This window comes from Hippichthys cyanospilos, chromosome 10 (assembly GCF_059441005.1).
Source record: "Hippichthys cyanospilos isolate Australia breed blue-spotted pipefish chromosome 10, RoL_Hcya_1.0, whole genome shotgun sequence".
NCBI classification, from domain to species: Eukaryota; Metazoa; Chordata; class Actinopteri; order Syngnathiformes; family Syngnathidae; genus Hippichthys; species Hippichthys cyanospilos.
The window spans coordinates 19,527,145-19,555,063 of NC_142378.1; the positions used below are offsets into that span (position 1 = coordinate 19,527,145).

The following is a 27,919-nucleotide window of genomic DNA, read 5'->3' on the forward strand; positions in this document are numbered from 1 at the left end:
AAAACATACTCTTGGTTGTTAAAAACACATTTATTTGCATTGTTTTTAATGTATAATGATTTATTCATTTTTAATGAAAATGGTTTATAGCAGTGGTTTCCTACCGGTCCGTGGATCAACTGGTTCCGGGCCGCGTGGGCTGCACCCGAAATAATGTTTTGGAGATGATTAAGTTTAATGCTACGTGCACACCGAACGCGAACGAGGCGAAAAAGCGGAGAGTTTTGTATTGTAGTCAATGGAGTTCGCGTGACGCGATGGACGCAAAAGGAGCGGCGTGAATGGCCGCGTGCGGTCAGGAGAAGCGAAATTTCGTCTTTGGTGCGAAGTTAAAAATTTTTGTGTCACGACAGCCAATCAACTTCAGGAACATTCAACGGCTCACGCAGGGGGCAGGAATGAATCATGGCGGCCGCTTTGCGGTCACCGGGAGCGACCCAACACAGCCAGCTGAGCTTTCAATACAAAACAGGGCCAAGCAAGAGCACTCACCTGGCTTGTAGAAAGGCGGAAGCGAGAACTTGGGATATCTGGTGTGTTTGCTTCACTTAACAGCTGTTGAACCTTAGTTACTGTGCTAAGCTAACGATAGCGCAGCATTGTCAGCACAATATTTAGCACGGACTCGGCCACTTGATTGCGACATTGAAACGTTTATTTTTTGGCAGGCAAGTATTGCCGCAAAGAGAGGGACACGCAGTGTTAAAAAAAGAAGAAGAAATGTGCTGTCAGTGAAAATATTGGCTCTGTCACATCCCAGAAAAGTGAAAGTTCTCAGCAATGTCCTTCTTTCTGGATCTACCGTAAAGTGCACAGCAAGCTCACTCCACTCCCCTCCCCTCTCCTCGCGCGACAAAAAAGTGGACAACAGCGACAGAAAGCCCCGCGAATGAGCGTAGCGAAGCAAATTTTCGCGTTCGGTGGGCATGTAGCATAATTCCAGTTCATACGTTTGTGTTTGAGCTTTGTTTTTTTGGCGCCGCCTCTGGCCGCTGTTGATGTTACATACATAGTGAGAAGGATGGTCCGCAATATAAATCAATATAAATCTAAAAGGCGTTGACCGGTCCGTGGTGATGAAAAGGTTGGGGACCACTGCTCTATAGCTTACATATTGTCACTAAGGTACATTTTGCATATACAGAACATTTGAATAGTTTGAGTGTGACATGTATTGTTTGAGTTGCAGTTTTCCTAAATGCGCTTTTTGGCATGTGCTCAGTGGGTGGTGTCGCCAGCGGACAAAGCCAAATATGACGAACTCTTCAGCAAGACAGATGGAGACATGGATGGACTGGTGTCTGGAGCAGAAGCCAGGGATATCTTTCTCACAACTGGGCTGCCTTCTGCCATGCTTGCTCGCATCTGGTAAGAGAGTTACTTTTGAAGTTGCATCTTCACCTGTTGTCAAGTTTACTAATTCAAATGAATTGTTTACTGTAGTTGCAACCATTCTAAAGAATTCTGTTTATCCAGAACTTTCTAAGTGTTAATGTGGACCAAAGTTTGGCAAACCTTTGCTCTCAAAGGAAGTTGGGATGCCTGCAATGTTAGCCTACAAATTTGATCTCCTGGAAATGTACATTATTCAAAGATCATGTTAAAAATCTCACATGGTGCAAAGTCCCTCCTTTAATTTACAGTAAAACCCCTCTACAACAAAACCTGCATGTAGAAAAATACCCCACACAGTGTGGAAAAAAATTCATGCATTGAAATAAATTCATGCATTGAAAAATCCCTGCTACATGATACGAAATGTTTTTTCCTGCACTGAAATTCACTACAGCGAAAACAAGCCTGCAGCAAAAGTCTAGTTTGCTTTTATACTTGACGCGCAGGCACACGGTTTGCAGCACTTTATGCTCTTTGCGGCTTTCCCACGCAGTCAGATGGTATTCTCCCATACTACAGGTGGCAGTAAATGAACTCTACTGCATACAAACAACACTACTCTATAACAGATGTAGAGAATCCAAGTCGATCCTTAATGCACAGCTATGCAATAATCATGCTATCGAATCTGCAATTTCATTTGACACACCTGCAGGGTGCACCTGCAAGTATCGTTTGAATTTGGACAATTCCAGTTCCCATTCAGGATCTTCTGTTTAATTCCGGTTCTGACAGGTTCTCTGATCCGGGACTTTGAAAGAAACTCCCCATCATTAGCACAACCTCGGAGCATAGTTCTCTCTGGTGCATAGCACACGTTTCTTATTGGGTGTACTTTGTGTCTGTCGATTATTCCACAGCGTGCGCCTTTGTTTCTTTTGAGCGGCTTGCTCCGCGCAGTGAACTCGGTCTCAAAATGTCGGACCAAAATGTTCAAATCCTAACGGCTGCGGCACAAGTGACCTGATAGGCCCATTACCACTCAATACCTGAATTCCGGTACCCAACCCTAAACGCCTGTGAGCTGGATGAATTTTCTTTGCAAAGTGAGAGATTGAGAGAGATTTGAGAACAATATTTGAGAGAAAGGCAATCTGTGTACATCGAAAACTTATTAGACCTATGAGTTACAAATTATTTACACATTACAATTATATACACTGCCCGCCCAGTTAAACTCTTTTTTTTATTTTTATTGTCGTCAATGGCACTGAATGAGTTAACTTAAAGTTAACCCCAGAGTTAACTTTAGTTAACTCTAGATAAACAGGTATATTAATGCAGTATATATTGACAGTAATCACGATCAAATAAAAAATCGGGAGGCCTACATTAATGCTTTCCTTGCCATTGATGAGAATTTTCACCATGTAAAATACTTGTTGTTTAATAGCAACACGATTTCTCGTCAACTGTATTTTTTTTTAATGAATGGATGGATGACACTTGTGGCCAGCGCCCCTCTTAATATTGACATATATGAATATGTATATAAGTTATTTTGCCATCCTCATGCTTTATAGAAGGGAAGGACTGTTGATGGACAACCAGTTTGAATATCATGAAAAGCATGATAGTTCCTCCCAGTGGACATTAATGCCATATGTAGTTTTGTCACAACTGTATAGACTCACGTGCAATACAGTATAGCCGACTTGATGTCTTATTGCAGCTTAAGGTCAAGGCCATCAGTTTAATTTTGTTTTTTTGGTTTACTTTTATTACTGCTGCATATTTTATGTGCCGTAGAATTACAGATTTTGAGTGTAAGTTACAAATGTTTTTTGGGGGCTCACGATGAAAGTGAACGGCGAAGGTGGGGGTTGATGACGAAAGTTGGTGACGGACCGGTTGTTGGCCAAAGATTACAATCGTCAGCATGAAAAAAATGGCGGATCGACGCTGACAGAAGGGGTGCGGGGCACTTACAACTGACAACTCAGACCGCAAAAAAATGTAAGCTGGCCACCTCTGGAAAGAAGATTACTTGAAATTGGCTGGCAATCTAGGCGTTGCTTTTCAGATAATGCTTGGCACTGAAAGAGTTAAAGAACGGAATCATTTTGCCTCACCCTTTTTAAGCGTAAAAGTCAAATCTTTTGAATGCCACACCAAATGCCTTTGGATGAAAAAGTGACACTGTTATGTTTCAATTTGAAAAAAATACAATGTAAATAGATTTTCTCTAATGGCTTCTGTACTGCTGCATTTGCCTCTTCCTGTTGGTGCCTATCATAATGGACAAACCCCACTGTGAACTGCCACACCCTGAGGCGTTGATCATTAGTCAGTTGCGTAACCTTCGTGCCATCATCTTTTCAGGGAGCTTTGTGACATTGGTGACATGGGAAAACTGACCCGAGAGCAGTTTGCCTTGGCGCTCCATCTGATCAATCAGAAGTTGACGAGAGGTCTGGACCCTCCACAGAGCCTTTCTCCAGATATGATTCCCCCCTCTGACAGACTCAACATTAAACAGGTGAGTTTTTTTTCCCAATTCTTTGGTTTCCATTCAAATTATTGTATCCGGTTGACCCCTTCTATGGACAATCGAGACTGAGTCAGCCCACAAATAACAAAAATGCAGTTGTTGATGGCCATTTGCTTGTATTGGGGGTAAAAAAATAAAACCCTTCAAAAATATTCCTAAAACTTTGATAAACATTTAGCTGGTTTTCTACAAAAAAAAGGGAGGGAAACGGGGAATATGTCCACTCCCCCGCAACACACACACACACACAACTAAAAATGATTAAAATGTTGTTGTTTTTTTTAATTTACAAATATGCAAATCTGTGGCTGTAATGCTGTCATAGATTCCAAATTAGAAAATGCACCTGATTAAAATACACATTAGATTTACATTTAAAGTAAATTATACTACCAATGTCCTTATCTGATAATGTGGTTTTTAGCTGATTGGGAATTGAGACAAAATGTTGAGTGGTAATGGTACATGGTACACAGTCATGTTGCTTATATAGAAGATTTTTTTTTTTTTTTCTTTTTCGAAACTTTAAAGTGATCAAATAATCCAAAACTCGAAATAACTTGTCAAGTAGAGCACTAATATCTTAATTTTACATTACAGGATGTTCTGTTTTGTATTTTTGGAGGGGCATGTAGCAGGCAGAGGGGCAAGAAGTCATACACACTCATGCATGCATGCACACAGAGCAAGCCTGCATTGGGGTCTGTGCTCTCCCTCTGCACTGTGACTGAATGGATATTAAAAGTTTACAAAGTGAAAAAACTCAGGGTAGGCTAAATGATCCTCATACACTGGTCAAAGTCTGCTATGGCTGTTGCGCTTTAGTGAACGGCATTGCGAGAGCAACAAACAGATCAACAATGGTGACTTGTCCAAATGAGGTAACTTCAAATAGAAGTTTAAAAAGTGTAAATTATTTGGTGTCAAGCAAGCTTGTTCCCCAGTGGTTGCATTTGGTTGAAAATCAGTGGTGTCTTCTCAAGATGAGAGCTGCGTGGACATTTTTTCCAGCAATAGTTAATGTATTGTTCACCATTAGAGAAATCATTTGCACTCAGAGCAGTCCGTTATTGAATGGCAATGCTTATATATGTATGTCATTGGACAAATTAGTATCATTTGCATTTTCAGGAAAGAAACTGTATGAATAGACTATATATGACACACTTATAAAGCACCCAACACATTGTGTTGTGCTTCATGTTATCATTATACAAGCAGAATTATAAGTAGAATTTTATTTTTTAATTCAACTCAATAATAGTGTGTTTTCATACAAGACTAAAAAAACCTGAGTATTTCCAGTTGAGAGGCTGAAAATGTAAGGATTTTAACAATTTTATGTCTGAAAATTGTAAATCAATTATAAAAGATTATTGATTAATTTGGTCATTGATTTAGGGATTGATTAATTTATTTTCCCTCTAATATTGACTATTTCCCTCCGTATTTTATTGACAAGAAATGAAATGCCTTCTCATCCATTTTTGTCCAGAAAATGTATTAATTGTTTTTACAGTTGTAAAGTTGCTTTTGTGGTTTGCACAGGTATAAAACCCCCACCATGATGGTTAGGTATCATTTGAATTTGGATGATTCCAGTTCTTCCATTCTATTATGGTTCCAAACCATTCTCAAGTCAAATTCTTTAAAAAAGTATAACATTAAAAAAAAATAAAAATCTTCAATGCATGGGTTAAACTAGGAATCTTTTTCTTGAAGAAAAAAAACACAAAGCTGCATTTGAAGGACAAGCAAGAAAATGTACCTCATCTAAGCAGTCCACTGTATATACAACAGTGAATGTAAAATATGTACTGTACTATGTGCAGTATACATATGCTGTTCATACTATTAACTAGACGTACTTAGCCCATTCTCACTTCGGGTCGAGAATCGGCAGCAGTTGTGCTAGTCGCTAGCTGAGGCAAGCCCCCGTGTTCGTCTGCATAAGAGCACCAACCCAGCGAAGGCTGACCGCTGCCACAGCGGGTCCGGGTGGGCACCGCAGCTGAGGAAATACGGAGGAAGGCCTCCGCGCAATTTTATGTCATTGCTAATGTCACAGATTCGGCGGAAAGAGGAACCTTATGCTCTCTGCACTCTCTACCTTTGTTTGTGCTCTTTCCACGCAGCTAACTAGGAATCAAAATGTATCCCCGACATTGTAAAATCTGAACGATTCCTGGAAAACCGGTCGCAGTTCCACTCAATTCCAGTTTCTTTGTGGCCAACTCTACCCACCACAGAACCATAACAAGATCAAAACGTTTGAGAGTCAGAACTGAGTGGCTGTATGTTTCCATTCGGGTGCTTTTGCCAAAGCCGGACATTTTTCAGTATTTCTCCTGCTTCGCTTGTACTTATTTTTTGGCGTGTTATTCCTTTGCTCTCATTGCAGCAGTCATTGTTTAAATCCCTCTCTTCCTTTCTGCAATTCACATTTTTACTCTCCACCTTTTCATGCGGAAGGAACTTCCCCCCTGAGTGAGTTTGCCCTGTCCATGTCCTTCCTGTTTCACACACCTCACTTTGTCCTTTTATTTTGTGTTTTACATGCTTGTTCCGGAAATTCAATATAAATTTAGATCAAGTTGTAGAGGTTTCTCTTGATATATATTTTTTTTAAAAGCCCCACATCTAGTTAGACGCAAATTAGAGAACCACTGCATACATTCATGTTATTGTCTTGTGCAGCCTTTCTTCAGTGAGATCATCAGTATAGCTGTTGTTCGTTTATGTATGTAGTTATATGACTTGCTCATTGGTGTGTAACAGTAGTGTGTGTGTGTGTGTGTGTGTGTGTGTGTCTGTATAGATAGATATCATATCATATCTGTTGGCCCCTTGCCTCAATTTAACTCATCTCTGTACTACCTTTGCTTCAGAACAATATGGCCAACCTGGCAGCTGACTTCTCTGCCATCAAGGAGCTGGACTCACTTAGTAACGAAATTGTGGAATTACAAAGGTAAGATTCGTTTGATCAGAGTAAAAAAGTCATGCAGGATATGTTTTTGTGTGGATGCTAAACGGCTTATTTTTAAGGAATGCATACGTGTGCACACGAGGGCTATTTATTCGAGAAGTCATGGGCCGCCATTAATATATATATATATATATATATATACACACACAGTGGCCCCCTGTGTTACGAACTTAATCCGTTCAGCGGCTACACTCGTCACTCGAATTTCTTGTATGACAGGCAATCCAAACCTATGTTAATTAGTGAATGCGTGCAACGCGTGCAAAAACCTTAGGTAAAAACATCACGACTTCATACACATATTAAAAATTAGTAACAATCTACTGTACAGTCAAATTTAATAACATAAATATACAAAGGAAAAATGACATTTACCTTTGGGGTAACGTGACTTGAGCTGGGTGGAGGCGGAGTGGAGCAGAGACCAACCCGCAGAATTTATTTTATTTTTTTCTTAAACGAGAACATATCACCGGCGATTTCCTTCTCTTTAATCCATAATAGAAGAAGCCTCTCCATTTTGTTGTCGACTGAGGTCCGTTCCCTGACAAGGAAAGTCTTGCCCTTAGAAGACTTGCTTGCTATCATAGCTTCCTTGTTATTGAAAATTGTACATATTGCCGAGCGTTTACGGCCATACTCACTAGCAAGGTTAACTATGCGTGCGCCTCCTTCGTATTTTTTCATCTCCTGCTTCGTTTCTATTGTCATCATCCTCTTACTTCTTCCTTTACCGCCACTTGCAATTTTAGAAGCCATGTCTAACAGATAAAGTTTGCAAAGTCTTCACAACACACCGACCAGCTCGTGCCATCAAGCTAGATGAAGGCGTTCGGCCAATAGCATATTGGCATTTCTGTGATTGACGTGACGCCGGCCAATAGCATATCCGCATTTCCATCACTGAGACCGTGACTGTGACCTTAATTGACCAATAGCATATCGGCATCTCCGTGACTGAGATCGTGAGTGTGACCTTATAAGACCAATAGCATATTGGCGTTGCCGTGACATGCAAGAAAAGTTATTTTTGTTGATGCAGCAAAGCGAAAAAAATAGTGCGGACACACTGACCGGCATGTGCGTAAGAGGGGGACAAAAAAACGCCGCGGTCCGCGTCGTAAGATGAAAAATACGTAAAACAGGGAGTTCGTAAACCAGGGGCCCACTGTGTGTGTGTGTGTGTGTGTGTGTGTGTGTGTGTGTGTGTGTGTGTGTGTGTGTGTATATATATATATATATATATATATATATATATATATATATATATGGTGTATATATATAATATATATATATATATATATATATGGTGTATATATATAATATATATATATATGGTGTATATATATATATATATATATATATATATGTATATATATATATATATATGTATATAATATATATATATATGGTGTATATATATATATATATATATATATATATATATATATATATATATATATATACAGTCAGCCCCCTGCTTACGAGCATCCTGATTTGCGAACATTCCGCCTTACGAGCGTGGATCAGGGAGAATTTTGTCCTCCGCTTACGAGCTAAACTCTCGTCTTGCGAGCATTCCGTCAAACCAGCCATTGAGTATGTAGAAATGTTCTCGCCTAACTGCGTCAATATATTCAGCAGTTGCGTCATCTACAATCATTAATAGATACTTATGGCGGTAACGTGAACGCTATTGGTCTTACAATCTCACACTGACTGTCTCACTCACGGTGTCTAAATATATTACCATTTAAGTGTAGTGTTTGTACAGCTAAAGGGAAAAACAGCTGACATGAAATTAAATGTGCCGATTGCAGGACAAAGAATTGTCATTGGTTTAAATGTGTGTTATTTTTTTAATTAATTGTCAATACATTCCAACCGTTTAAAAAAAAGTGCGAATAATTATCAGTCAGTCAAGGAGACGCCAATATGCTATTGGTCGATTAAGGTCACCCGGTCTCACTCACGGAGATGCTATTGGCCGGCGTCACACGTCAATCACAGAAATGCCGATATGCTATTGGCCGAACGCCTTTATCTAGCTTGATGGGACAGGATGGAAGGAAGTAGACAAAATGAGTGAAAAACGGAATGTTTTGAAGACTGTGCAAACTTTATCTGTTAGACATAGCTTCTAAAATTTCTAGCAGCGGTAAAGGAAGAAATAAGAGGATGATGTTTTAGTATCTCCGTGATTTGCACCATGACTGAAAGAGTTAGTGTAACACTGTAAGACCAATAGCCTATATGCATTGCCGTATTAACTCAAGAGGTTAATCTATGGACCCTATTACGGGTGATGATACAGCGCCATATAATGGTTGCTAGACAAGATTGCATGTCAGGTTAGTCGGCGATCTCCCGATATGCATTGGGACAGCGTCATTGTTGCAATTTTGTGAGTTGTAACCAAAGGTGAACTGACGCTCGAACAAGCCATAAGTGTGTTGCCTAGTAAATGCAACACACACAACCACCTCTCCGCTTCCACCGTGCTCAATTCACGTCGGGAAAAACAGTTGATATGAAATTAAGTGTGCCGATTGCAGGACAAAAAATCGTCACAGATTTAAATGTGTTTTAATCAATAAGATGTCAATACATTCCAACCGTTTAAAAAAAAAGTGCAAATAATTATCAGTCAGTCAAGGAGACGCCAATATGCTATTGGTCGATTAAGGTCACCCGGTCTCACTCACGGAGATGCTATTGGCCGGTGTCACACGTCAATCACAGAAGTGCCGATATGCTATTGGCCGAACGCCTTTATCTAGCTTGATGGCACAGCTGGTTGGGATGGAAGGAAGTAGAGAAAACCCTGACTGAAAAAGTTACTTTGACACTGTAAGACCAATAGCATATCTGATTTACCGTATTGACTTAGAGCATTCATCTCTGCTCATCTCTGCTTATCTCAGCACAAGTCACGTCTTTCCAAAGGTAAAAGTCATTTATCCTTTGTATTTGTTATTTAATGCAACTGTACAGTAGATTATGTCACTTAATATTAATTTATGTATACAGCGTGATGATTTTACCTAAGGCTTCTGCGCGCGTTGCACGCACTCACGAATTAACATGGGTTTGGATTGCCCGCTATACGAGCAATTCGAGATACGAGCGTAGCCGCTGAACGGATTAAGTTCGTAACCCGGGGGCCCACTGTATATATATATATATATATATATATATATATATATATATATATATATATATATATATATATATATGTGTGTGTATATATGTATATATATATATATATATATATATATATATATATATATATATATATATATATATATGTGTGTGTATATATATATGTATGTATATATGTGTGTATACATATATGTATGTATATATGTGTGTGTGTGTGTGTATATATATATATATATATATATATATATATACAGTCGGCCCCCGGCTTACGAGCACCCTGATTTACGAACAATTCGCCTTACGAGCGTGGATCAGGGAGATTTTTGTCCTCCGCTTACGAACAAACCTCTCGCCTTACGAGCAATTCGAGATGCCGGCCATTGAGTATGTAGATGTGTTCTCGTTTAATTGCGTCACTAAAATCAACAGCAGCGACATCATCAATCATTAGTAGATACTTGTGGCAGTAACGTGAACGCTATTGGTCTTACAACGTCACACTGACTGTCTCACTCACGGTGTCTAAATATATTACCATTTAAGTGTAGTGTTTGTACAGCTAAAGGGAAAAACAGCTGACATGAAATTAAATGTGCCGATTGCAGGACAAAGAATTGTCATTGGTTTAAATGTGTGTTTTTTTTAAAATTAATTGTCAATACATTCCAACCGTTTAAAAAAAAAGTGTGAATAATTATCAGTCAGTCACGGAGATGCGAATATGCTATTGGTCGATTAAGGTCACCCGGTCTCACTCACGGAGATGCTATTGGCCGGCGTCACACGTCAATCACAGAAATGCCGATATGCTATTGGCCGAACGCCTTTATCTCGCTTGATGGGACAGGATGGAAGGAAAGAGAGAAAATTAGTGAAAAACGGAATGTTGTGAAGACTTTGCAAACTTTATCTGTTAGACATAGCTTCTAAAATTACTAGCAGCGGTAAAGAAAGAAATAAGAGGATGATGTTTTAGTATCTGCGTGATTTGCACCCTGACTGAAAGAGTTACTGTAACACTGTAAGACCAATAGCATATCCATCGCCGTGTTAACTTAGAGCGTTGGACTCCGCCCCCCTCTCCTTACACCCAGCTCAAGTCTCGTCGTTTCAAAGGTAAAAGCTATTTATCCATTGTATTTATTATATAATGCAAGTGTACAGCAGATTATGTCACTCAATTTTAATATATGTATACAGTGTGTCGTTTTTACCTAAGGCTTCGGCGCGTTGCACGCATTCACGAATTAACATGGGTTTGGATTGCCCGCTATACGAGCAATTCGAGATACGAGCGTAGCCGCTGAACGGATTAAGTTCGTAACCCGGGGGCCCACTGTATATATATATATATATATATATATATATATATATATATGTATATATATATGTGTATATATTTATATGACAATTTATAACTTACGTATTATTGAATGATTAAGTCTGTTCAATTTTGATATAGCGTTTGAATTCGATGTCATTAAATCTTGCAGTGTATAATGTCTAATATGTGCCTTTCACTTCAAGAGATAAAACTATAATGTAGCATGACTTGCACTAATGAAGCACTATGAAGGGGTAGCAAGAGGAGTGATGTCGTTTGGTCCTTCTCCCTCGCTGCAGCATCTGCTTCTCACTTCTCATCTCCCACATACCTGACAGATCAAGCACAAGCTGTTTTTCTCCTCTTTATTGTGGCCTCTGAGTCTCGGCCCTGTTGGTTCAGCATTTTTAATCAAATTGAGGGTCATGATTGTCCAAGGACCCTATGGAATTGCGCCTGAGGACCAAGTTGCTAGGGGTTCAGTGCATTGCTGGCTGTGGCCCTGCGGTCTTGGAATTAAACCTGCTTGTCTTTTGTGGCTAAATGTTCTTATCTGCTGTGCTGGAACCTCAGGGAGAAAGTCACTGTGGAAGAGGAGATCAAGGAGAAGGAGGCGGCCATTAACGAGCGCAGCAATGAGGTCCAGGTAAGATCTATTTATTGACCGTTTTATTTTAAATATGGATTTTAACATCTCAACTTTTACAGCGTGCAGTAATTGTTTATTGTGGTCATGTGAACTAGCACATAAGCTAACTGAGTTGTTTTGTGAACAACAGAATCCAAGAAGCTTGTTTCCTTATGTGTGTGTGTGTGTGTGTGTGTGTGTGTGTGTGTGTGTGTGTGTGTGTGTGCATGCGTGTGTGTGTGTCAGAATATTTCGAGTTGATGAAATGAGCATTATTTTGTGTGATAGTGGATTAAAGGGATAGTTGGTTATTTTAGTAAAATATGTGGGAACCTGCTCAAGGGCCTCTTGTATTATCAGTGTCTTTATATGTTTTTTGGATGGTTCGAGCCAGTTAGGTCAATTTTGTTACCTTATGTATACTTACGCATGTGTAATGATAATAAAATGCATCCTGATCTTGGTTTTGAATTTAAGCAGCTTGTGTGTTCACTCCACGATTTTTATTTTCATACAGCTAGTAATGACCTTTTCATTTCATATCATGAAATTTAATGACGCTGTTGTTACTTTCGCGCAACAGATGAGTCACATCAAGTGTCTACTGAAGCTCAACTGAAAATATATGAGAATGACAGGAGCATATTTCCTCAGGACCTGCAGAGTGAGGTAGCAAGAGAAAGTGAGGTGCTGCAGCAACTGCAGACTCAGCGTCAAAAGGTCCAGGAGGCTTTGGCTGAGCTGGACCAACAAAAGGGCTCACTAGAGGAGCAGCTGGCCCATATTCGCCAGCAGACCAGCCAAGAGAGCCAACTGGTGGGTTTGGCTGAAGGCCATTGTCACCCTCCTGAAAACCACCAGGTTACAAAACACTATTACAGGTCCAACACTTGTTGGCATGTGTTTATTTTTGAGCATATTTTAATTCTTTTGATGAGATTTGCACTTATTTGGTTGTCAATCTGGCTTTTAATTGTTTTGATATGGTATATTCCGCATGTAAAAATCCTTATACGATTATGAAATATGCAAAATAATTAGATAGTGAAAAAAAGTATTTTACATTTTGTAAACAAATTTGATGATTGTGGTTTGCAGCAAATGAAAATCTAGGATTTACCATCTCAAGAAATGGAAATATTAATATACGCACAACCATTTTCTGAACCACTTATCCTCACTAAACCATCAACGTGTATTGTAATAGAGACAATTTTATAGAAGTTGGAAAATTATTTTCACGTGTTTAATAAATCAATATAGTAAGTTCCTCATTTTTATTGACCTACTGAAACAGTCAGCTCCATAAGTATTTGCGCATTCACATAATTTTCAACATTCCAGCTTTGTACAAGACTAAAATAGGTTAGCATTGCAATAGACCTGCAACAATCGGCTAATTGACAACTAATCAATTATCACGTTGGTTTTTGATCATGGAATAATTAAGCTTGTCTCGTTTGAAATGGTCCAGTTTGGAATCTCAGCCTCTCAACAATAAATTCTGTTTGTTTTGTGTAGTTCTCCACATAAGCAGAATTAATATCTTTGTGTTTAATCAAAATAAAACACTCAAACATTTGCTTTTACATTGGGGGGCTAATATGTTACCGACTAAACCTGTAACAATCTCATCATTATTTTTAAGTTTTCTGCAGTCAGTTCAGTCAAGCATTCGTTGCTCCATTCATCGTCTATTCAACAAAAGAATCCATGGTTAAATGATTAGTAAAAATAATATTTATTTGCAATCCAATAAATTATTTTAAAAGGCTGTTGGTGGTCACTGAGCTTTAATTTGAAGTATTTACACTAAAATCAGGTGAGCAGTACAGACAAACTATCAATCAAAAATCAAATTGCCATTTTTCACTCTTTTGCTGCCCGTCCTTGGAGTCTTTTTCTGCTTGTTCTTTTGGCATTTACTTTTCAGTTTTGTTTTCAGACACATCCTTAAAATTATTTGCGTTCCTCTATTACTGCTTGCCATAATATCATAAGGCATCCTCACATTTTCAAAACCTTGTATGTGCTTATTAACGTATTTCTGACGCAAATCGACTCTTGTCAGATTACATCGCTGCAGTCGGAGCATGAGGAGCAGGAGCAGAAGATATGTCAGTATGAGGAGGAACTGGTCCAGGCTCGAGAGGAGCTTCTGGCTCTGCAGGAGGAGAGCAGGAAACTGCAGGAGAAAGTCCAAGCTGCCCAGGAGCAACTCACCCCTCTGCAGGAGTCTGTGCGCGACTCCTTTACACAAGTTACACAGGTCAGATTAAAACGTTGCAACCTGTCTCCCAAGAGCTCATTTTAACTTTCTTTCCACGTTGCTGTTCAGGTTCAACACAGACTAAACAGCCTTCAGGTCGAGGAGCGGTCCATGGCAGCCCAGCTAAGCTGGAAGAGAGCTTTGGAAGACGACTCTCCTGTTATGGTCAATGGATCATCAAGGCCTACGCCAGAACTCGATCACAAGGACCCCTTCCAGCAGGATCTCTTCCAGGAGGACCAACCCATAGAGCAAACGGGAGACAAACCCACTACTGCGTCACACCCTCAAAAAGAACTCTCAGAACAAACAGAGAAAGAAGTGAAGGAAGAAAAAGGGGACAAGAATGAGCAAGAGCGCCCCAAGACTCCAGAAGAGGAAAAATTGAAGCGCGATGCTTTGGATGACCTCTATACCAGCTTAGCCTCCTCTGAGATTCACAAAAATGTGCAGACACTTGCCAAGCCGCAGGAGAAAACAAATGTATGAAATAAAAAATGATAATTGAGCAATATGTTTACAACCTGAATGTTTAACTCATGTTCTTCTGTGACATTACCAGGAACATAATACCCCTTCATCTGACACCTCCTCAGAAGCCCAGGATGTAGCAGCAGAATGCCCGAAACCAAGCCCACCTAAGGTAAAGGCTGAAAGTTAGACTTAGAGTTGAGGTGTTTGGTCTGAACAGTGTAATATTGTACTCCCCCTGTAAAATTTGATCGACTCGTACTCGTATCGAGCGTACTCACAATTCGGCACAGTCATGGAATTTTTTCCCCTCGTTTCCCTGAGGGAAAAAAACAAACCATGTTCATGAGCATTTGTTTGTGCGTGTATTGTGTGCTTCCACTTAGTTTTTCTGATTGCAGCTTGCAATGTTTTGTCTTTTATGGGATTAGGATTGCTTCTAATTTTTTATTTTTTTTTTGCATTTATGTGTTTATATTTTTGTTGCATCATTCGTGTGTTTGTAGCGTTTAGTTATTTCCAGTATGCCTTACTTGTGTTTTTGTTTTGCAGTAGGGTTTTTTTTTTTTGGTGGTGTTGTTGAATGCTAAATAATCATCTTGATTGAGAGACCAATTGACCACTGATGCCTTAGTGACATTCCATGGTCTTTGTTGATTGGCTCAGGATTAATTTACACAAACAAACAAACTGCAAAGTATTTATTTCTAAGCAAATAGTTCTAAAAGGAGCAACTCAGTTGTCTAAAAAGAGCTCTGCATCATCAGCTGATCTTAACCGTGACAGAAGCTGAGCTAAATGACCTACACTCAGGTTTTTATAGATGAAATCAAGAGAGGTGTGTTTAGTAATGTGTCTATGTGTGTGCTCTGCTGTTATCCACTGAATGGGAAATCGTGTGTATGCGTGTGCGTGTGTGTGTGTGTGTGTGTGTGCGTGTGTGCGTGTGTGCGTGTGTGTGTGTGTGTGTTGGGGAGGTCTGCTTGGCCGGAGGGCCTCAAGCAAGTCAGTAGTGCTGACTTTCTTGTCCTTTGCTCCCCTTCTTTGAATTAAGATTTCAACTTCAGCAACCCAAGACAGGCACTTCTGGATACACTCAAACATTTAGGAAAAGCTTACACATTATGTCAAACAGCACTACAAATAAGTTACATTCATATTACATTCATATTTTTGAACTAGTTACTGTATTTGTAAGAAACTTCATTGCAAGAATAATAGTCGTTATGGAAAAATAAGCATTTAGCAAGTTATCAACGGCACACATTTTGTCACAGAACACTTTTTGTGGCTTATATTGACCGTCTGCTCTCTAAGAAAGAGCCCTTCACTTGTTCACCATACGAGATTTCTTTGTGAAGCTAGAACAGGACAACCTTGAAGAATACCAATTCATTGCAGAAGTACTCCTTCCACTCTTTCTCAGAAACCACTAGACTCTCCTGCTAGACTTCTGTCCATTTATAGTAGGAGTAGACCGATTATCGACTTGGTCGACATTTACCAAATTGGTACATATCGTCATCTGCCTATTATGTTAATCTGACAGCTGATAGAGGCAAGATCAGGCCTAAAAAATCCAGCCCGACCCAACCCAGGCCCGCGGTAATAAAGCCCGGCCCGGCCCAAGCCCGACAAATTAACTTGATTTGCAGGCCCAAGCCCGAAGCAAACCCGAAATATAATATTTCATTTGTGAGGACTCAGGAGGAGGTAGTAATTTATGATCACAAAATAAAGACTCTTGTTACGAAATCTAAGTTTTAACATGACTGTATAAACATTTACATCTTTTATATTCCTGTGTCTGCAGAGGTTACATTAACCGACAATTTTCCATCATTGATGGATTTTTTTTAAGAGTTGACGGGGAAAATTTTAAGGCCTGTCCGTCATTGGTGCGCACTTGCTTAACTACGTAGAGAAATACTGCAGCCCACTAGGCTTTAAATAGAATAATGCAAATCAACCAAATGGGAAAAGATATATTAAGATAATTAAGAGGGCGGCGTTCACATGCGCAGAGCACGCTCTGACTCCGCGGCTTGTATAGTAGTTAAATAGCAATTACCTTACAGCGCCTTCTCTGTTTTATCCAAATTATTTATTTTATAACAAGTGTTCCTTAGTTTAGTATCCACATTCCACACATCGTTTTAATGTACATTTTTATAAACATATATTTATTTATCAAAAAAAAGTCAGCGAGATAGAAGCCCGGCCCGACTCGACCCAAACGTAATGAATGCCTGCACACCCTTACGTTTCTCTGACTGTGGAGTCTCGTGCAAGCATTATCCTGCCCATAGCAGCATCTGATTGCTTAGTCGAGCAAGAGCCAGAGCCAATCAGCAATCAAAGCCAGATATGCCTTGCCTTGTCTTGAATGCCCACTAGCCTTCCAGGCTAATTTACGCTAGTAAACAGTTGAGACTATACATGGGGCCATAACTGGATTGGCGATACACTGTGATTTTAAAAGTCACAGTTATTTAAAACGGTCTAAATTTGCCAAAGCCGGGAAATCTTTCCCCTGCTGCATCGTCTGCCTTAACAGGCAACTGCAGTGTGCAGCGGGAGCCTCCTCTCATTGTGTATCATGCTGTACATGAATCCTCTTCGGCTACAGCAGTCAATCATATGACAGCTGCTGTTGCCCCTATTCTGCTTCGTGGGGTTCAGTATCAATATAAATTTGCAAAGTTGTTTTTCCTATTATTTTAACCAAGTTATTTTACGCTGCATTTTTCTGTTTTGACTGAGCAATTTAAATGAAGTTAAGTTTTGGAGTTTGTATTTTCTTCTTTTTTTTTTTGCAACAAATCCTTCTTGATTCCTTGAAATTAATATCAACTATGATGATCGTATCAGTCAATCTTTCATTCAAAGCTTTCAAATAGAAAGAAACTTCAAAGGCAATTTGTTTTGCGATTGATCTCTCCTAAACTGTATTATATATACGCTTATGTCCTTGTTTGTAAGTCCAATTGGATAAAGAAATCTGCTAAATATGGTGTAATGCAAAAATATAAATGCTGAAAATCTCCACAACCATGGAAATGCCTACTAATGTTTTTTTTTTCTTGTCATTCCTGTTTTTGCAGCACATTTGCACTTGTTGTCATCATTGTATTGTGTAATGTGTGTTAGTGCAATGTGTAATCAACAGAGGGCGCCATTGATTCATTCAACGTCCTTAGAATGGAAAGAGGAAATCAACTTAATCAAATTTGATGTCTTTGTGATTTTGATGTTTTGATTCGTGATTTTTACCTGCCAATCCAAAATTTTTTGGTAGGCATCATCACCAGAACCAGAGAGCAAACAGGAAGCACCAGCATCCTCAGACGTCACCACATCCTCATTACCGACACAAGCACTAATTTTCCACGCCACGCAACCCCCTAGCAGTCAACCATCTCTGCCCAAGATGGACTTCTTCCGCTCAGACCCTTTTACAGAGCGTGAGCACTATTAGATCCATCTCATGTGTCATTTGTTATCTTCCCATCCCTTGTTTGAAAATGTGATATTTTTTGTATAGATGATCCATTTAAAGAGGACCTGTTTGGAAAAGTGGATTCTGCTGGTAAGTTGAAAGCTTCCCAAGTTGAACATATTCTGTTCCATGACGCTGGTTCTCAAACTTTTTGGATGCAGGGGCCCCTTTTAGAACGCAAATTTTCTTAGGCTCACAAAAAGAAACTAAGAAAAAATAATTAGTTCTGTCACAAACATAAAAAAAAAAAAAAGTTAAAATTCACAAGGGTATGAATAATTCTGAGGACAAGTATACCCACATACATATTGTATTTTCTGCACTATAAGGTGCACCGGACTAGAAGGCGCACCCTCAATTAATGACATATTTAAAAACCTTTTCCATATATAAGGCACACCGGATTGCAAGGCGCACCCTCAATTAATGACATATTTTAAAACTTTTTCAACCACAATATAGTAAGACTCAAAGAAATAACAATAGTAACTCAAATAAATCTGAACCAGTGGTTCTTAACCTGGGTTCGATCGAACCCTGGGGGTTCGGTGAGTCGGTCTCAGGGGTTTGGTGGTGCCTCTGCCGCAGAGGTCCACCCCTCAGTCTAAAAAAATCATATTTTTTACTAAAGAAGGGTTCGGTGAATGAGCATATAAAACTGGTGGGGTTGGGTTCCTCCAACAAGGTTAAGGACCACTGATCTAAACTCTCAATAGCATAATAACTCAATGTCAAATATGACCAACCTTGTTCAACTGTTAACACACAAAAGAAACAGGTAACGCTTACTTTATCACTTCATTCCCCATCGATGAATCCCAATCTTAATATTGATCCATATATAAGGTGCACCATCAGCTTTTAAAAAAAAATAAAGACTTGTAGGTGCGCCTTAGAGTGTGGAAAATACGATATATATATATATATATATATATATATATATATATATATATATATATATATATATATATATATATATATATATATACATACATACACACACACACACACACACACACACACACACACACACACATCAGTTGTGGCCTGTCAGCAGGGCTTTCTCCTGCTGGCCTAGTATAACCTGACATTATCATAACTATAATGAATTATAATAACTGTGATAAAAGTCAATTTCATTTTAAATTTATTTTTAGTAAATATATATATATATATATATATATATTTTATAGATAAAATTATTCTCCTTATTCTGTTCTTTTCGTGTCATATTATATCCATAAAGTTACACTCCTCCGAAGTGCTGCAGTTTTAGTGTAGAGTTTTTATCCAATTAGAATTCAGCTGACGTGTGTCACCAGGCAAACCATGACAGACCTGAGCCCGAAGTCGCTGGGCATTCGCTTGAACAGTTGAAGGCTTCTTTGCAGTTTGCAATGACATATTGTGTACTGGCCCACATATTTGTTAGAAGGCTGCGATAGCCAATCATAAAAACACCTTCAAGAAACTTCACGTAGAACGTGTCGTGACTGGGCGCTCACTGCAGGAAGGCGGTGCTATATTGATCCACCATGTTTGACGGTGGAAGTAGTTAATTAAAGTTATTTCCAAAAAAAAGAAAAAAAAAACATGTTGCTCAACCAGCTAACGTTACATCAAAGCCAGACTCGTGGACGCTTTTTTTTTTTTTTTTACAACCCACAATGGCTGAAGAAGAGCAAAACGGAAATTGGACCGACGCAACTTTCAGCACTGGCGTCCATGTCAATACACAGATTTATTATTGGAAATGAAACGCAAAGACAAACTCTACAAGTAAGTCATGAAAATCTTTCTGAGGAAAAAAAGAATGGATTTTGTACTGTTTTGTCATGTTTGGTTGGCTTTTGTTGTTGTGGGATTTTGTTCATGTTTCCGTTCCACTTGCGTCTGCCTTTATTGTCTGTATTTTCGTTATTGATTTGGTCCACCTGTCTGGTGCTACTTTGTCCAGTTTCGCTCCCGGTTCGGTTCCGCCTCAGTTCAGGGTGTCCCCTGCCTACTGCCCGAAGACAGCTGGGATAGGCACCAGCAAGCCTGTGAGCCTTGTGTGGATAAGCGGCTCTAGAAAATGGATGTATATTTTTATTGAGCAGGCTGCAATAAACTATCTAAAGTTTTTCAGTATGCCGCTGCTGTAACTAATTATTCAGCTAAGATTTTTCAGAAAAAGTAAAAATCAACAAAATAACACCCACTTTTCACATGCTGTGTCAAGCCGTTGGACTCTTTCATAGCTGAACATGAAAAAAAAAATGTTTAAAGTGCCAAACATTAACAAAAAAAACATTCATGCAAATAGTGACATTGCCAACTGATATAGCAGATATAGAAGGTGCACTTTTGAAAGCAAGCAAAGGAATCAATCATGATGGCAAAGATACTTGCATGTTTCATCGAATCTATGACCGCTTTGATTTTCTTGCAAAGTGTCGAAACTACTGTACGATTAGAGTGATGTTGTGACTGGATGTCACGGTCAGGAGTGTTAATTAGCGGCCGAAATTCACTCTCTTCCGCCGTCAAAAATGGCTTCATATCGAGCGCGGCGTACTTATCATTATCCCGTGTTGTCTTGGTAGCTCTCGCACTCGATGTGTCTGGTGGCGATGCAAAAGTGTTTATTATTATTGCTTGTTTTGTTAGAAGCTGATGAACTGGCTATAGCTTCAGGTGCTGGAGGTAGACCGTTAGCAGCGGTATGCCATTTTTATTTTATTTTTTTTTGAGTTTACAAACCGACTTTGACTTTGACAACCTTTTCCTTGATTGGAAAACCAAAATGTTGCCACGCAGATGATTTTAAAGTAATCGGACCATCGTGTGCAGATGATTTAAAAGTAATCGGACCGTCGTGTATTTCTTATTTCCTCATGAGAGTCCAGCCAGAGATAGATAAGAGGAGGGCCTGATTGCAATGATTCTGTTGTGATCCATTATTTTTCCCAGAACAATTTGGTCCAAACTTTGACCTTCGGGCATTTGACTTTGAAGGTTTTACTCGACACGCATGATGAACTACAACTAACTCAACATTTTTGCACCATCAGATCCATTTGGGGGAGATCCCTTCAAAGGGTCGGACCCTTTTGCTACGGATAATTTCTTCACGCAAACCGCCAGCAGCCATTTTTCCTCAGACGATCCTTTTTCTGGCTCCACCGACCCGTTTGGCAACACCACCGGTGCACCAGAGTCAGACTTGTTTTCGGCCAAGCGCAGCGATCCTTCCCCAACAACGACGGCAGAACCAGACCCTTATACCTCCCAAGCCACGAATCCAGCTGCACCGCCCGCACATCCGTTCACCGCTACGGGCAAAGACACATCTGAATCAGACCTGTTCCCTCACACCACGAATGCTACCAGTGAGGCAGATCCATTTGGTTCTCAGTGCACGGAGACAGATCCATTTAGCACCTCTCCACCAAGTGGTGGCCTGGCATTGGTGAGTCCACTCTAACACAGTGGAAGAGGTTAAGGCACTTTGATACACTTGGTTATTTTTTTTCTGTTTTGGACTTAGCTCTTACCCGTATAAACACAAAAAAACAATGAACAGTTGTTGAAAGTTGATTTATATATATATATTTTTTGTTCATGTTAAAAAGGATACAGGTCTGAACCTGTATCCTTTTGTAAAATTGTATGTGTACCTAAGTACACATACAATTTTTATAGATCATTTAGTCAGTGGGGGTGGGGGGTGGGGGGCGGCTTGGCAAAATATAATTGAGAAGCACTGCTTTAGTTTAAGATTTACTCTTCTTAGAAGGACACTGCAGCAGCCAATGACCCTTTTGCCCCAGGTGGTACCACAGTGAGTGCCAACTCAGACCCAGGTAGGGCTTTCCAAATGCTGTTACTCTGCAGCGTTCTTAACACCCATAATGTTATTTATGTTTGTGTGCTCTGTGTGATTCTAGATCCATTTGCTGCCGTATTTGGGAATGAATCTTTTGGAGAGGGCTTTGCTGACTTCAGTGCCCTGACAAAGGTAATGTTCATTTCTAGCATAGTGATCACGTTAATTAAGTGGTTACATAGATCATGGCTGTCCATTTAAAACACATGGTGTGTTTTTAAAATGACAAAATTACGGAACTTTTTGAGACATTTCTTCATTTCAATGCTTAATTTTTTTGACACAGCTGAAGATTAATTTTTTCGAAAAGCCTTAAAAGTCATCATCTTGTTGTTCGTTCAAACATCCTCGTTGCTCTTCCACAGTAGTCGTCTTTGGACCCATCAAATTAGTTTGAAATGGAGGTCTTCGGAGATGATTTGCTCATCATCTCACTTGGGATGTTCTTTACCCAAGTGACGACTGTTGTGAGATCAGAGCACGGAAGGTTGCCCTTCGCTGTTTCCCCCCATCACCTGTCGCCATTCATGCCGGCTTGTTCAAGCAATACAATTCATGTTGTTTTGTATATGGGTTTTCTTAAATGTTGCAGTCAAACGGCACTGATCAGTTCAGCATCAACAACAGGAATTTGTTCCAGGAGGACAGCAAGCCTACCAATGCTGACATTCCCCCTGCGCTGCCTCCCAAAACGGGCACGCAGACTAGACCACCACCTCCACCTCCAGGTCAGTCCAACTCAAATGAGTCGTTCAACTTCACAACGATGACATTTCTGAAGCAAATATGAACTATAAAATGGGATAGTACAACGGTGCTCGTTTAGTTTGGACTGCCCCTCATAATATAGATAGAAAGAAATATGATATTGGCAATATGGAGTAGAAAAAAAATGACAATTATGGTCATTTTCCAAATTGTTCGCGGCAAATCAGCTTTTGTGTGATTTGCGACGGCATGTTTGTCGTGCCTCCCTCAAAACACGTATTTGCTTGGTCGTCGTAGGTAAGAGATCCTCCCTCTCCAGAACAGAGTCCTCGGACTCCTTCCAGCGACGCGGCCACTTCCCTACGCAGACCTCGGGAGAGTTCTCCTCCTCTTCTTCCTCCCCCTCTTCCCTGCCTGCCAAGGATCTCGTAGCCGACCCCTTTGCCCCCTCTTCCCCTCCTCGTCAACACGTACTGGAAGCTGACCGATTTGCCAGCTTTGACAAAGTGAGCACCAACCCGTCGCCCTCTCCCTCACCTTCACCTTTATCTCAGTAGACATATACACGCACACGCACACACACAGACACCCTCCTCTGCGGTCATCTTACTTCCTACTCACTCTGACAAGCAGCACCATTACCTCAGTCCCTCTATCCATTGCCACAAGAAGCCAATCAATAGTTTAAGGGAACTATTCATTATGCTTACCCTCACTTTTCTTCATCATCCATGTGTTTTTGTTTTGTTTTGTTTTTTAATGGGGGTGTTTAATCCTTCATGCGTGGACTTTCTATTTATCTTTGACTGTGGTAGGATGCACTAATATGAAGGAAAGTGGCGACACAGTGTTGTTGGATGCAACCGTATGTTCAGTGTGGTCGTCTCAATCTACATTTTCAGTGATGCATCAATTCCAAATATAGACACCATCAATACTACATCAAAACATAACATCTTGAGCAATTCAGGGTCGGTTTTCATCTCGACAGCTTCACAAATACCAAACATTTAAATGAATACATGGATAGAAAAAGGTAATCTAGGGCAGTTAGGTGGCCCATGCCAATTAGTAATCGGACTTGTTGCCTTGACGTGCGACTAATTTGCCTTGTGACTACGCTCGTAACTCAAAATATATGTGTATCAATCGTATTTTCCCATTGAAATAAATGATAATGCCATTAATTTGTCTTTTTGGAGTCTAATTTGTTATGTTTTTGTTCAAAGTAGGTTGCTTCTGGCAACCGAGAGTAATTGCAGCAGCTTTATGTCTATCCCCCTTTCGGGGAAAGAAATGGCCCAGGGATAAAACCTCAAATCGCAAGGGTATTTGCATGTTAAATAGAGTGTTTAATGAGGTCTGGATGGCCAACGAGAAATCCTTCGGTCTTGGGCAAGCCCAAAAAACCTGGTAGTGATACAGTCGAGTCATAATTCCTCCAACGCGGCCTATCTACTACCTCGTATTTCTCCCGGTAGGGAGTTCTAAAATATGTAATGTTTTTTCCAGCAGAATTTCCTCCAGTCTATGGAACTGGATGTGGAGTATTAAAAGTTCCAAACAATATTCCATGTCTCTACGGAAATCACCATACCTGATTCCCTCTACCATTTATTTTTAAGGTACATGGTGTTTTTATTAATGGCCTAACATAAACCTGTGTAAAGTTTACTAATGCAGTTTGGAGGAATATCAGTCATCACATTTCTCAGAATGTGATAAAAGTCGACCTCACTTGGCTGAAAGGTCAGCCACTTTAGATTAATTTCAAGTACTTGTGAAATTCGGTCTGTGCTCAACCAATCTTAAAGGTTTTAAAGATGTACACCATAATGTTTTAGTGAATGAGTGAAAGGCCTGAGGAGAGCCAGTAGCAAACATGGCAATCTTATGTTCTGGTCCTAACAATGTTTACCTTTAATTCTTGCTTTTTGTTTTGTGGATTGGCCACCCGGTTCAAATCAAACAGGAGGGGTGACATCGGGCAGCTCTGGCTCTGGATAGGTTACCATTTACCTTAATCCGAGCCAAAGGCTTGTCATATAACGCCAGAACTACTCCAGTGAACCAGTCCCCAAAAAATAGTTTTCTCTATATGGAAGTATTTAATAAGGTATCTGACCCAAGTGGAAGATCTTTTCTGTCTCCAGAACTCCCTTTTTATGATGTACCATCCTTCATCCCACACGGGCACGGGGGAACATGCAAACTCCACGCAGGGAGGTTGGAGCAAGCTGGAATTAAACTCGGGACTCTGAACTGTGAGGAGGGCGTGCTAACCACTCTTCCACCGTTCCCTCAAATGAATTCAGTCTGATCCAAATTTATGATGCTAGGTAGCAGCTTCTCGAAGCTACGGGAAGGAATGGAAGTGACAAGAGTATAAGACAGATTAAAGACACAAATTGGCCTCTAGAGTTCACATTGTGTTTGTCTTTCCCTTCTGCGGGGATGATTGAGATGTTTGTTTCTTAACATCTCAGGAGGTTAAAATTCCCCCATCCTGTAACACAAGATTAAATGTTGTCAGAAGCAGGAGGTGTAGTGTTCCCCTCAGACTACAAAACCAGTGGAAATGGCCATCAGGGCCATCTGCCTTACCTGCTTTCAACTTGGAGATAGCAGCATTAATTTCCTCTGGTGTAATTCGCTTTGTCAAGTTCTCATCACCTAAGTCTGGGATCACAGGCAAGTCCAGGAAGCTAATTTAGTCAGCAGCCTGAGGTCGAAAATATAGGTTCCGGTCAAAATAAATGAAAACTCTGCTAAATGTTTCCAAGTTCACTCTTTAATACGTTAGTTTTTAAATTCTTAATTCTCTAAATTATATTCTCTTTCTGATGTTTTCTCAACTTATATGACTGCCGCTTCTCCTTTGGCATATGCATATACACGCACACATGCCCACCCAGTCACATACACACACCCGCACACACACTTAAATGTGCTCCCTCTTTCCCTCGCTTGTAGCTTATTTACAACTTTCACCTACTCTTTTTTCCAAAGTTGAAAACTTCCCATGCAGCTGGCTTTTTGTTTGTATGGACGGGGGAAAAAGTTTCATTGGTTGGCTGTGTTGAGACACTTTTTTTTGTCCTTTCTTTTCCACCATCTATTAGCTCCAAACAGTATCATCGTATGGTGAACCACATTTACTTGGTCAACATTAGTGCTCTTTTAGACAAAATGTGTAATTCTCTTTGATTTAAGATTAGTATGATAGGAAACTTGAAATGAGAGTAGCTTGAAGCCTCTTTTATTTTAATGAAATATTCACTGTTTGCCGCATTGCCATTTATTGTGAAATAAGTTCAATCTCAAGCTCACACACACACACACAAAAAAAATAGCCAAATAACTGGAAAAGCTCAAATGTACCTCAAGGTACCACTGTAATTGAAGTTGCATCAGTTTGCACTTTTGATTCTGAAGACCTGGTAACAGACAGATAAATCTCACTGAACAAACAAATATAACATACATGTACTACACATAGAAACATTAGACACTGAAGACAATGGATTGTTCAGAATGTATACCATATTTCTCAGAGTAGTGAAGTTTTTTTTCCTTGCTTCAACCCCCATGTTGGAGGGTCGACTTATAGCCGCATAGTTCCGAACAGCCCAATTTTTTCCACGTCTATTTTTGAATAACATTTATTCAAATGCAAAATTAGTTTATTTATTTCAAACATGGGAAAAACAAACACACAAACAAAAGAACAAAAATGTATAGTTGCAAGGCAGACACCATCAAAATGAGCAAAAAAAGAAAATAAAAGGAAACCACAAGTCAAATAAGTCATATCGTGTCATTTACAAGGCTTAAAATTACTATGTATACCTGTAATTCGATATAGTATGCATCCACAGAACATGGCAGAAAATGCACTTTCGTCACGCGTCACCTAATTGCCTCTTTGTTGTCAACAACAAGGCTGCATGGATGTTTTTTTTTTTTTCCAGCCGACTTTGACACATTATGAAAAGGAAAAGACGGCTCGACATGGCTCGACTTCTCTCCTTTAGTCCTTAAATGTGTGCTTGAACATGCCGGCATTGATGTTGGCAGGTGGGGGGGAGAAACAGCGATAGTCAACCTTCCACACACTCTGTCTGATCTCACAAAAGTCGGATAACAAATTGTTGCAAAGATATTAGCAAAAAATCCATAAAATTATCTGACGTGGCTCTGTCCCGATAGCAAATTGCAACTAGGTATGCAGGTATCGGACATGGACGGGCTTGCTCTGCAATCAGAGAGATTCCTATCAGGGGGAGACAGAACAGAACACAACACAGCCCAAATAAGATGATCAGAAAATCATCTGCGAAGACCTCCATTTCAAACAAATTGGACTACCCGTGGAGAACAAGGATGTTTGCGAAAATGACGAGCAGGAAGGAGAGGACGTCCAGGAATTAAATGGGAGGACCATTTGTGTCAGATAGTGATGATGACTATTAGGGCTTTTAAACAAATAAATATTCAGTTGTGTCAAAAAATACAGCATTGAAACTTCAACTCAAGCAAAATTAATTTCAGCATTTGCTACCCGCACTCGTACATTGCCTCGCAGTCTCCTCTCCATCCTGCCCCCCATAACCGCAACCGCATTCGATATACGATGTAGAAATGCGTCTAAAAGGACCATAATTTAACAACAGACACCATGTTATAATTAGCCAGCCAAGATCTATCCACTAAAGTCAGGGGTAGACTTATATTTGCGTACCAAATTGAAGTAAAAAAAAAAGGGGGGGGGGGTGACTTGTACTCTGAGGAATACAGTAAATACATGCAATTATGATTCCAATCTAGGTTGTGATTGTAGTCCTTTGTGCCTAATGGTGTTTATGCCCAATTCATGTTGCATCCTTGTTACATATGACATTCACACAAATGCTTGGCATAGAATGGAGGGAAGAGGAGAAAGAGAAGGTGGCTTGTCTGGCACTCATTCCTCATTCCAAATCTAATCCAAAATTCACTTTAATTAACAGCTTTCTCCCAACTGAGATGTTTCATGCAACTTTTAATTCCTCTTGTCTCAGGTACACTGCATATTCCAATCAGTGCATTGAGATTGATTTTATGAAGTTTTATATA

General features: G+C 39.8%; 1 protein-coding gene across 6 annotated transcripts in view; it reads left to right on the forward strand.

The window, feature by feature from the left end:
- Positions 1 to 27,919, forward strand: part of eps15 (epidermal growth factor receptor pathway substrate 15) — a 45,071-nt gene that overhangs the window by 12,003 nt on the left and 5,149 nt on the right. For 3 of the 6 annotated variants that reach the window (XM_088425073.1, XM_088425075.1, XM_088425079.1), the window contains 15 exons: positions 1,223 to 1,368; positions 3,718 to 3,874; positions 6,775 to 6,857; positions 11,935 to 12,007; positions 12,644 to 12,850; positions 14,061 to 14,258; positions 14,328 to 14,741; positions 14,821 to 14,901; positions 18,028 to 18,193; positions 18,274 to 18,318; positions 21,282 to 21,679; positions 22,004 to 22,073; positions 22,158 to 22,228; positions 22,689 to 22,824; positions 23,102 to 23,310. In XM_088425073.1, coding sequence (XP_088281199.1) covers positions 1,223 to 1,368; positions 3,718 to 3,874; positions 6,775 to 6,857; positions 11,935 to 12,007; positions 12,644 to 12,850; positions 14,061 to 14,258; positions 14,328 to 14,741; positions 14,821 to 14,901; positions 18,028 to 18,193; positions 18,274 to 18,318; positions 21,282 to 21,679; positions 22,004 to 22,073; positions 22,158 to 22,228; positions 22,689 to 22,824; positions 23,102 to 23,310 — 2,454 coding nt within the window. The remainder of the gene's footprint in view (positions 1 to 1,222; positions 1,369 to 3,717; positions 3,875 to 6,774; positions 6,858 to 11,934; positions 12,008 to 12,643; positions 12,851 to 14,060; positions 14,259 to 14,327; positions 14,742 to 14,820; positions 14,902 to 18,027; positions 18,194 to 18,273; positions 18,319 to 21,281; positions 21,680 to 22,003; positions 22,074 to 22,157; positions 22,229 to 22,688; positions 22,825 to 23,101; positions 23,311 to 27,919) is intronic. The other 3 variants (XM_088425076.1, XM_088425077.1, XM_088425078.1) reach the window with 3 other exon arrangements.